Here is a 10,917-nt window from a genome sequence, read left to right on the forward strand (position 1 = left end):
GTGGTAATGAGTAGAAATGAGTAGTAAAGAGTGATAATGAGTAGTAAAGAGTGATAATGAGTAGTAAAGAGTGATAATGAGTAGTAAAGAGTGGTAATGAGTAGTAATGAGTAGTAAAGAGTGATAATGAGTAGTAAAGAGTGATAATGAGTAGTAAAGAGTGGTAATGAGTAGAAATGAGTAGTAAAGAGTGATAATGAGTAGTAAAGAGTGATAATGAGTAGTAAAGAGTGATAATGAGTAGTAATGAGTAGTAAAGAGTGGTAATGAGTGGTAATGAGTGATAATGAGTGGTAATGAGTAGTAAAGAGTGATAATGAGTAGTAAAGAGTGATAATGAGTAGTAAAGAGTGGTAATGAGTAGTAATGAGTAGTAATGAGTGATAATGAGTGATAATGAGTAGTAAAGAGTGATAATGAGTGGTAATGAGTGATAATGAGTAGTAATGAGTAGTAAAGAGTGATAATGAGTGGTAATGAGTACCGGTAGTAAAGAGTGATAATGAGTAGTAAAGAGTGATAATGAGTGGTAATGAGTGATAATGAGTAGTAAAGAGTGGTAATGAGTAGTAAAGAGTGATAATGAGTGGTAATGAGTGATAATGAGTGGTAATGAGTGGTAATGAGTGATAATGAGTAGTAATGAGTAGTAAAGAGTGATAATGAGTAGTAATGAGTAGTAATGAGTGATAATGAGTAGTAATGAGTAGTAAAGAGTGATAATGAGTAGTAATGAGTAGTAAAGAGTGATAATGAGTGGTAATGAGTGATAATGAGTAGTAAAGAGTGATAATGAGTAAAGAGTGGTAATGAGTAATGAGTGGTACAGAGTGATAATGAGTGGTAAAGAGTGATAATGAGTAGTAATGAGTGATAATGAGTAGTAATGAGTAGTAAAGAGTGATAATGAGTGGTAATGAGTGGTAATGAGTAGTAATGAGTAGTAATGAGTGATAATGAGTGGTAATGAGTAGTAAAGAGTGGTAATGAGTAGTAATGAGTGATAATGAGTGGTAATGAGTAGTAAAGAGTGGTAATGAGTGGTAATGAGTGGTAATGAGTAGTAATGAGTAGTAAAGAGTGGTAATGAGTGGTAATGAGTAGTAATGAGTAGTAATGAGTAGTAATGAGTAGTAAAGAGTGGTAATGAGTGATAATGAGTAAAGAGTGGTAATGAGTAAAGAGTGGTAATGAGTAAAGAGTGGTACAGAGTGATAATGAGTAGTAATGAGTGATAATGAGTGGTAATGAGTAGTAAAGAGTGGTAATGAGTGGTAATGAGTGGTAATGAGTAGTAATGAGTAGTAATGAGTAGTAATGAGTAGTAAAGAGTGGTAATGAGTGGTAATGAGTGGTAATGAGTAGTAATGAGTAGTAATGAGTAGTAAAGAGTGATAATGAGTGGTAAAGAGTGATAATGAGTAAAGAGTGGTAATGAGTAAAGAGTGGTAATGAGTAAAGAGTGGTACAGAGTGATAATGAGTGGTAAAGAGTGATAATGAGTAAAGAGTGGTAATGAGTAAAGAGTGGTAATGAGTAAAGAGTGGTACAGAGTGATAATGAGTGGTAATGAGTGATAATGAGTAAAGAGTGGTAATGAGTAAAGAGTGGTAATGAGTAAAGAGTGGTAATGAGTAAAGAGTGGTACAGAGTGATAATGAGTGGTAAAGAGTGATAATGAGTAAAGAGTGATAATGAGTACAGAGTGATAATGAGTAAAGAGTGGTAATGAGTAATGAGTAGTAAAGCCCTTGTTTTGGTGATTGTTTTATTCCCTGCAGAAGTGCTACCTGGGAAGTTTATTTTGAAGGTCTTGTAGTAACATTAAGTGTTCGTCATCATTGAGAATGAAAAACAAGAGTTTGCTTTATTTGTAAATCGTCACAATATCTGGTGTTTGTGTTGGAACCTGTTGACGAGGACTTGATTCTAGTATTGTTGTTGTTTACACAGGATGTCCTTGTCCAGTGGGGACCGGGGTGGACCGGGGTCTGGCCCTCCTCCCACCTGGGCCCAGCTGGACTTGGCCTTTGATCTCTGGACGCCGTCCCACTTCCTGCTTCTACCACTGCAAACATGGCCTGTCGAGCAGAAGGTAACCCGTGTGGACCTGTGGCTGGAGGTAGAAGTACAAGTACAAGTACAAGTACAAGTACAAGTACAAGTACAAGTACAAGTACAAGTAGAAGTAGAAGTAGAAGTCCTCTCCACAACATCTTGTTTTGTTGTTCATGTGGGCCGAGCTGGTCTTCTTTGTTTACAACAGAAATCAGAGAAGTGAAGAAGAAACGTCATAATACTTTAACAGTCGTAGGATTTAGAAATAGAAAGTTTCCTGGTGGGTCCTCTCTCAGTCCGACCAGGTCCGGACCAGGTCCCGACCAGGTCCCGACCAGGTCCGGACCAGGTCCCGACCAGGTCCGGACCAGGTCCCGACCAGGTCCGGATCAGGTCCGGATCAGGTCCGGATCAGGTCCCGACCAGGTCCCGACCAGGTCCCGACCAGGTCCCGACCAGGTCCCGACCAGGTCCGGACCAGGTCCCGACCAGGTCCCGACCAGGTTCCGATCAGGTCCCGACCAGGTCCCGATCAGGTCCCGACCAGGTCCCGACCAGGTTCCGATCAGGTCCCGATCAGGTCCGGATCAGGTCCCGACCAGGTCCGGATCAGGTCCCGACCAGGTCCCGACCAGGTCCCGACCAGGTCCGGACCAGGTCCCGACCAGGTCCCGATCAGGTCCCGACCAGGTCCGGACCAGGTCCCGACCAGGTCCCGACCAGGTCCGGATCAGGTCCCGACCAGGTCCCGACCAGGTCCCGACCAGGTCCGGATCAGGTCCCGACCAGGTCCCGGCCAGGTCCCGACCAGGTCCGGACCAGGTCCGGATCAGGTCCCGATCAGGTCCCGATCAGGTCCCGATCAGGTCCCGACCAGGTCCCGATCAGGTCCCGATCAGGTCCCGACCAGGTCCCGGCCAGGTCCCGACCAGGTCCGGATCAGGTCCCGATCAGGTCCCGACCAGGTCCGGACCAGGTCCGGATCAGATCAGGTCCGGACCAGGTCCCGACCAGGTCCCGACCAGGTCCGGACCAGGTCCGGATCAGGTCAGGATCAGGTCCCGACCTGGTCCCGTCCAGGTCCCGATCAGGTCCCATCCACGTCCAGACCAGGTCCAGACCAGGTCCCGACCAGGCAAATGTTATGATAAAATCAGGGAGACTTCATGACCCATGAATGTTTGGCCCCCCCATGGGGGCTCCCAGGTTAGGAACCACTGCTCTAGGAGACGAGTTTCATTGTGTGTGTGTGTGTGTGTGTGTGTGTGTGTGTGTGTGTGTGTGTGTGTGTGTCCAGACCCCGGCTGCAGGCTCAGAGGAAGTTCGCCCAGTCCCCCCCCCAGTCCCCCCCCGGCTCCCCAGGACCTTCAGCGTCGTCCCAGACCAGCCTGGACGTCGTCTCATGTTTGACCAGACGTCAACCCAAGACTGAAGACTTCCTGTCCTTCCTCTGCTTGAGAGGTCGGTAACTGTAATCTGATTACTGCTGTGGAAATAGTAACTCGTTACATTACTAGTTAGTGAAAGAGGTGTGCATATGAGAGTAACGTGTTGCTAATCAACATGTCAACGCGTTGCTAATCAACGTGTTGCTAATCAACATGTCAACGCGTTGCTAATCAACGTGTTGCTAATCAACATGTCAACGCGTTGCTAATCAACGTGTTGCTAATCAACGCGTTGCTAATCAACGCGTTGCTAATCAGCGCGTTGCTAATCAACGTGTTGCTAATCAACGCGTTGCTAATCAGCGCGTTGCTAATCAACGCGTTGCTAATCAACGTGTTGCTAATCAACGTGTTGCTAATCAGCGTGTTGCTAATCAACATGTCAGCGCGTTGTTAATCAACGCGTTGCTAATCAACGTGTTGCTAATCAGCGTGTTGCCAAACAATGTGTTGCTAATCAGCGCGTTGCTAATCAACATGTCAACGCGTTGCTAATCAACGTGTTGCTAATCAACGCGTTGCTAATCAACGCGTTGCTAATCAGCGCGTTGCTAATCAACGTGTTGCTAATCAACGCGTTGCTAATCAGCGCGTTGCTAATCAACGCGTTGCTAATCAACGTGTTGCTAATCAACGTGTTGCTAATCAGCGTGTTGCTAATCAACATGTCAGCGCGTTGTTAATCAACGCGTTGCTAATCAACGTGTTGCTAATCAGCGTGTTGCCAAACAATGTGTTGCTAATCAGCGCGTTGCTAATCAACATGTCAACGCGTTGCTAATCAGCGCGTTGCTAATCAGCGTGTTGCCAAACAATGTGTTGCTAATCAGCGCGTTGCTAATCAACATGTCAACGCGTTGCTAATCAGCGCGTTGCTAATCAGCGTGTTGCCAAACAATGTGTTGCTAATCAGCGCGTTGCTAATCAACGTGTTGCTAATCAGCGCGTTGCTAATCAACGTGTTGCTAATCAACGTGTTGCTAATCAACATGTCAACGCGTTGCTAATCAGCGCGTTGCTAATCAGCGTGTTTCCAAACAATGTGTTGCTAATCAGCGCGTTGCTAATCAACGTGTTGCTAATCAACGTGTTGCTAATCAACGTGTCAACGCGTTGCTAATCAACGCGTTGCCGCCGTCACTGGTCAGCAGTAGCAACCTTCAACACTCCTTTGCTCCCAGATAGAGAAGCTGGAAGGTGGAGCGTGTGGTGACGGAGGTGACGGTGCAGCACAGACCAGGTCTGTTGCTGACGGAGAACGTCTCACTTTGCTCCTCAGATTCCGCGGCGTTGCCGAGCAACATGGCCTTCTTGGCGAGCCGGCGGCGGAGGAAGACTTCCTGCCTGTCCAGCGGCCGTAGAGCCGTCGTCATGGAGACGGACCTGGGCGTGTTCAGGACCTTCACAGGTGAACCTCTGGACTCTGGAGTCGCTCCGGCGAGTCGCTCCGGCGAGTCGCGGCTCAAAGTGACGACTCAGTCGCTACGTCTGCTCTTCCAGACTGTCCGTCTGGACGACGGAGGTCCAGGCTGGTGGAGGCCTTCTACCCTGCTGCCACCCACAGGAGGGTGGAGGAGGTGACGGAGGAGGAGGGGCAGCGCCGGTCCAGGACCGAGGAGAAGCAGGAGGACGGAGGTGGGGGTCTGGACAGGGTCGTCCCCAGACCCCGGCAGGTCCCTCTGGAGGTCCAGGACAAAAAGGTCCATGTGAAGGTTTGTGTGGAAACAGGAAGACGTCACCTGCAGTCAGCAGAGGCTTTTACTTTGAAAACACCAAGTAGGAAAACCCTCACCCACACCCTGACCCTCACCATCACCCTCACCCACCCTGACCCTGACCCTGACCCTAACCCTCACCCTCACCCACCCTGACCCTGACCCTGACCCTCATCCCTCACTCTCACCATCACCCTCACCATCACCCTAACCCACCCTGACCCTGACCCTAACCCTCACCATCACCCTAACCCACCCTGACCCTGACCCTAACCCTCACCATCACCCTAACCCACCCTGACCCTGACCCTAACCCTCACCATCACCCTAACCCACCCTAACCCTGACCCTGACCCTCACCCTCATCCCTCACCATCACCCTCACCCTAACCCTCACCCACCCTGACCCTGACCCTCATCCCTCACCCTCACCCTCACCCTAACCCTCACCATCACCCTAACCCACCCTAACCCTGACCCTGACCCTCACCCTCATCCCTCACCCTCACCCTAACCCTCACCCTCACCCTCACCCACCCTGACCCTCACCCTCACCCACCCTGACCCTGACCCTCATCCCTCACCCTAACCCTCACCCTCACCCTCACCCACCCTGACCCTGACCCTCATCCCTCACCCTCACCCTCACCCTCACCCTAACCCACCCTAACCCTGACCCTCACCCTCACCCTCACCCTCACCCTAACCCACCCTGACCCTGACCCTCACCCTCATCCCTCACCATCACCCTCACCCTCACCCTCACCCTGACCCTGACCCTCATCCCTCACCCTCACCCTAACCCACCCTAACCCTGACCCTCACCCTCATCCCTCACCATCACCCTCACCCTCACCCTCACCCTAACCCACCCTAACCCTGACCCTCATCCCTCACCCTCACCCTCACCCTAACCCACCCTAACCCTGACCCTCACCCTCATCCCTCACCATCACCCTCACCCTCACCCTCACCCTAACCCACCCTAACCCTGACCCTGACCCTCACCCTCATCCCTCACCATCACTCTCACCCTCACCCTAACCCACCCTAACCCTGACCCTCACCCTCACCCTCACCCTAACCCACCCTAACCCTGACCCTCACCCTCATCCCTCACCATCACCCTCACCCTCACCCTCACCCTAACCCACCCTAACCCTGACCCTGACCCTCACCCTCATCCCTCACCATCACTCTCACCCTCACCCTAACCCACCCTAACCCTGACCCTCACCCTCACCCTCACCATCACCCTAACCCACCCTGACCCTGACCCTCATCCCTCATCCTCACCCACCCTAACCCTCACCATCACCCTCACCCTAACCCACCCTAACCCTAACCCTGACCCTCACCCTCATCCCTCACACTAACCCTGACCCTCACCCTCACCCCAACCCACCCTGACCCTCACCCTGACCCTCACCATCACCCTCACCCTAACCCACCCTAACCTTGACCCTGACCCTCACCCTCACCCTCACCATCACCCTCACCATCGCCCTCACCCTAACCCACACTAACCCTGACCCTCACCATCACCCTGACCCTGACCCTGACCCTCACCCTGACCCTCACCATCACCCTAACCATCACCCTGACCCTGACCCTCACCCTGACCCTCACCCTGACCCTCACCCTGACCCTGACCCTGACCCTCACCCTCACCCTGACCCTGACCCTGACCCTCACCCTCACCCTAACCCTGACCCTCACCCTAACCCTTACCCTCACCACCACCCTCACCCTGACCCTCACCCTCACCCTGACCCTGATCCTGACCACCACCCTCACCCTGACCCTCACCCTCACCCTGACCCTAACCCTTACCATCACCCTCACCCTAACCCACCCTGACCATCACCCTCACCATCACCCTCACCCTGACCCTGACCATCACCATCGATGACCCTCACCCTCACCCTGACCCTAACCCACCCTAACCCTGACCCTGACCCTCACCCTCATCCCTGACCCTGACCCTCACCATCACCCTCACACTGACCCTCACCATCACCCTCATCCCTGACCCTGACCCTCACCCTCACCCTCACCATCACCCTGACCCTGACCCTCACCCTCACCCTCACCATCACCCTCATCCCTGACCCTGACCCTCACCCTCACCCTCACCATCACCCTGACCCTGACCCTCACCCTCATCCCTGACCCTCACCCTGACCATCACCATCACCATCACCCTCACCCTCATCCCTGACCCTGACCCTCACCCTCACCCTCACCCTGACCCTGACCCACCCTAACCCTGACCCTGACCCTCACCATCACCCTCATCCCTGACCCTCACCATCACCCTCATCCCTGACCCTGACCCTGACCCTCACCATCACCCTGACCCTGACCCTCACCCTCACCCTCATCCCTGACCCTCACCATCACCCTCACCCTGACCCTCACCATCACCCTCACCCTCACCCTCACCCTAACCCACCCTGACCCTCACCCTCACCCTCACCCTCACCCTCACCATCACCCTCACCATCACTCTCATCCCTGACCCTGACCCTCACCCTCACCCTCACCCTCACCATCACCCTCACCATCACCCTCACCCTCACCCTAGCCCACCCTGACCCTCACCATCACCCTCACCATCACCCTCACCCTCACCCTCACCCTCACCCTAACCCACCCTGACCCTCACCATCACCCTCACCATCACCCTAACCCACCCTGACCCTCACCATCACCCTCACCCTCACCCTAACCCACCCTGACCCTCACCATCACCCTCACCCTCACCCTCACCCTCACCATCACTCTCATCCCTGACCCTCACCCTCACCCTGACCCTCACCAAACATAACTATTTCAGCTTCAAAGCTTCTCAACATGTCTTTGTGTTCCAGGTTGCCATGGTGACTAAAATGTGTGAACAAAGAACCCCCTGCACAAGGTCAGTCGCCCCGTCAAAGCCCAGAACGTGGGTGAGCAGCAAACAACCCCCCAGGTTGTGCACCGGGCCCAGCAGCACCTGTAAAGCAAGGCCCCGCCCACAAAGCAAGTCCCAGGAAGGCGTCAGCAGCAAGCGTCTGTCCCTCCGTCTCAACCACCAAAAGACTGTCTTCGACATTTACTGTACGGCCAGAAAGTCAGCAGGGAGTCACCGCAGGGGGGGGCAGGGTGTCTCCCTGGGCGACCAGCAGACTGGGCTGGTCCTGAGGCTGTCCAGGAGGAGGCGGGGCTTACCGCCCGACACCTGTCCTCCCTCCAGTCTAAAGGCCTCAGAGAAACGCTCCTCAAAGAAGAGTCGGACCTTCCAGTATAAAGGCGACGGCAGCTTGTTGGACAGAGGTCTCGGGGGGGTCCCCCAGGACCTGACTGGACTGGACCATGGGTGTCCTACTGGACTGGACCATGGGTGCCCTACTGGACTGGACCATGGGTGTCCTACTGGACTGGACCATGGGTGCCCTACTGGACTGGACCATGGGTGCGCTACTGGACTGGACCATGGGTGTCCTACTGGACTGGACCATGGGTGCGCTACTGGACTGGACCATGGGTGTCCTACTGGACTGGACCATGGGTGCCCTATGCAAACAGAAGTGTTAAAACCTGGGTGTGGTCCTGTTGGGGAGGTGGACCTCGGGAGCAGTTGCTTAAAGGAAGACTGGACTGATGAGGATCAGCTGAACTGCGCTGATCCTCCGGTAGAACCTCAAGATGTCATGGTGACCTTTGACCTCCCTGACAGGAAGCTGCTGAGCTGCAAACGAAGGCCCCAAACAGTCCAGCAGGTTCCGGTTCCACAGCCAGGCCGCCAGACGGGTCCCTCTGGAGGAGCTGCTGGAAGCGTCAATCCAACACCTCTGAGCCCCACTCATGTCCTCAGACCCCCCTGCAGCCCCCCTAGACCCCCCGGCCCCTCCAGACCCCCCAGTCCCCCTGCCAGGCCTGGTGCTAAAGACAGACTCAGCAGGTACACGTCAACAACTGACGGTCACTCTGTTCATACGTCGACTAAGAAAGTGTTGAAGGGTTCCAGAGCTGCTGCCAAGCAGAACCAACCCCCCGGTCCGTGTTGTAGCAGGTCCAGGGGCTCCTTAAAGGGCCTGGCCCACACCAAGACCACTACCTCAACCATCAGGACCAGATCCAGCCAGAGAATCCCCCTGAAGCACTGATGTACGTCGTGGTCCTCCATAGTGACGCTTTACCTTCAGGACTACAGAAGAATGTGGATCCTGTCAGTCACATTCTTACGGTTGTAGAAGTGAAACCTTCCTTCAGAACTTCTTTTGTTCTTTGTGGAACATTCAGGGACTTCAGGAAATCTGCTGTTCCACTGCATCCCACAAATATTTCACTTTCCGTGAAGACGTGTTGGAGTTTTGTGGTGCTTTAAGTTGAGGAACACTTTTAAGTCGTCACGGAAAGGACGTGTTCCACGTTCAAGAACCGAGACTTTACTCTTGTAGGAAACCAGCAGATCAGATAGAAACGACCGTTCATGGAAACAATCAAGCTTCAAGAAACACTGAAGGAAAGCAGGAATGAATCAAGAGACTGGTGTTTCCTAAACTTCCACAAACCGTCACCAGCCAGAACAGTTGGTCCAGAACAGTTGATCTAGAACAGTTGGACCAGAACAGTTGGACCAGAACAGTTGGACCAGAACAGTTGGTCCAGAACAGTTGGTCCAGAACAGTTGATTCAGAACAGTTGATCTAGAACAGTTGGTCCAGAACAGTTGATCCAGAACAGTTGATCTAGGACAGTTGGTCTAGAACAGTTGGTCTAGAACAGTTGGTCTAGAACAGTTGGTCTAGAACAGTTGGTCTAGGACAGTTGGTCTAGAACAGTTGGTCTAGAACAGTTGGTCTAGAACAGTTGGTCTAGAACAGTTGATCCAGAACAGTTGATCCAGAACAGTTGATCTAGAACAGTTGATCTAGAACAGTTGATCCAGAACAGTTGGCCCAGAACAGTTGGCCCAGAACAGTTGGTCCAGAACAGTTGGTCCAGAACAGTTGATTCAGAACAGTTGGTCCAGAACAGTTGGTCCAGAACAGTTGATTCAGAACAGTTGGTCCAGAACAGTTGATTCAGAACAGTTGATCTAGAACAGTTGGTCCAGAACAGTTGATCTAGAACAGTTGGTCCAGAACAGTTGGTCCAGAACAGTTTGTCCAGAACAGTTGATCTAGAACAGTTGATCCAGAACAGTTGGTCTAGGACAGTTGATCCAGAACAGTTGATCTAGAACAGTTGATCCAGAACAGTTGATCTAGAACAGTTGATCCAGAACAGTTGATCTAGAACAGTTGATCTAGAACAGTTGATCCAGAACAGTTGATCTAGAACAGTTGAACCAGAACAGTTGATCTAGAACAGTTGATCCAGAACAGTTGATCCAGAACAGTTGGCCCAGAACAGTTGATCTAGAACAGTTGATCTAGAACAGTTGATCCAGAACAGTTGATCCAGAACAGTTGGTCTAGGACAGTTGGTCTAGGACAGTTGATCCAGAACAGTTGATCCAGAACAGTTGATCTAGAACAGTTGATCCAGAACAGTTGATCTAGAACAGTTGATCTAGAACAGTTGATCCAGAACAGTTGATCCAGAACAGTTGATCTAGAACAGTTGATCTAGAACAGTTGATCCAGAACAGTTGATCCAGAACAGTTGGTCTAGAACAGTTGGTCCAGAACAGTTGATCCAGAACA

At 52.0% G+C, this 10,917-nt stretch overlaps 1 protein-coding gene across 1 annotated transcript; it reads left to right on the top strand.

The window, feature by feature from the left end:
* Nucleotides 1–3,411: 3,411 nt before the first annotated feature.
* On the top strand, nt 3,412–9,372 carry LOC308133305 (uncharacterized protein; the record flags this gene model as incomplete). The annotated part of the gene is made up of 4 exons (XM_080500608.1): nt 3,412–3,519; nt 4,786–4,914; nt 5,007–5,218; nt 8,095–9,372. Exons 2-4 carry the CDS (start codon nt 4,809–4,811, stop codon nt 9,370–9,372), a joined length of 1,596 nt encoding a protein of 531 aa, XP_080356734.1. The 5' UTR covers nt 3,412–3,519; nt 4,786–4,808.
* Nucleotides 9,373–10,917: the final 1,545 nt, after the last annotated feature.

This window comes from Blennius ocellaris (genome assembly GCF_963422515.1).
Source record: "Blennius ocellaris genome assembly, chromosome: 8".
Taxonomy (NCBI): Eukaryota; Metazoa; Chordata; class Actinopteri; order Blenniiformes; family Blenniidae; genus Blennius; species Blennius ocellaris.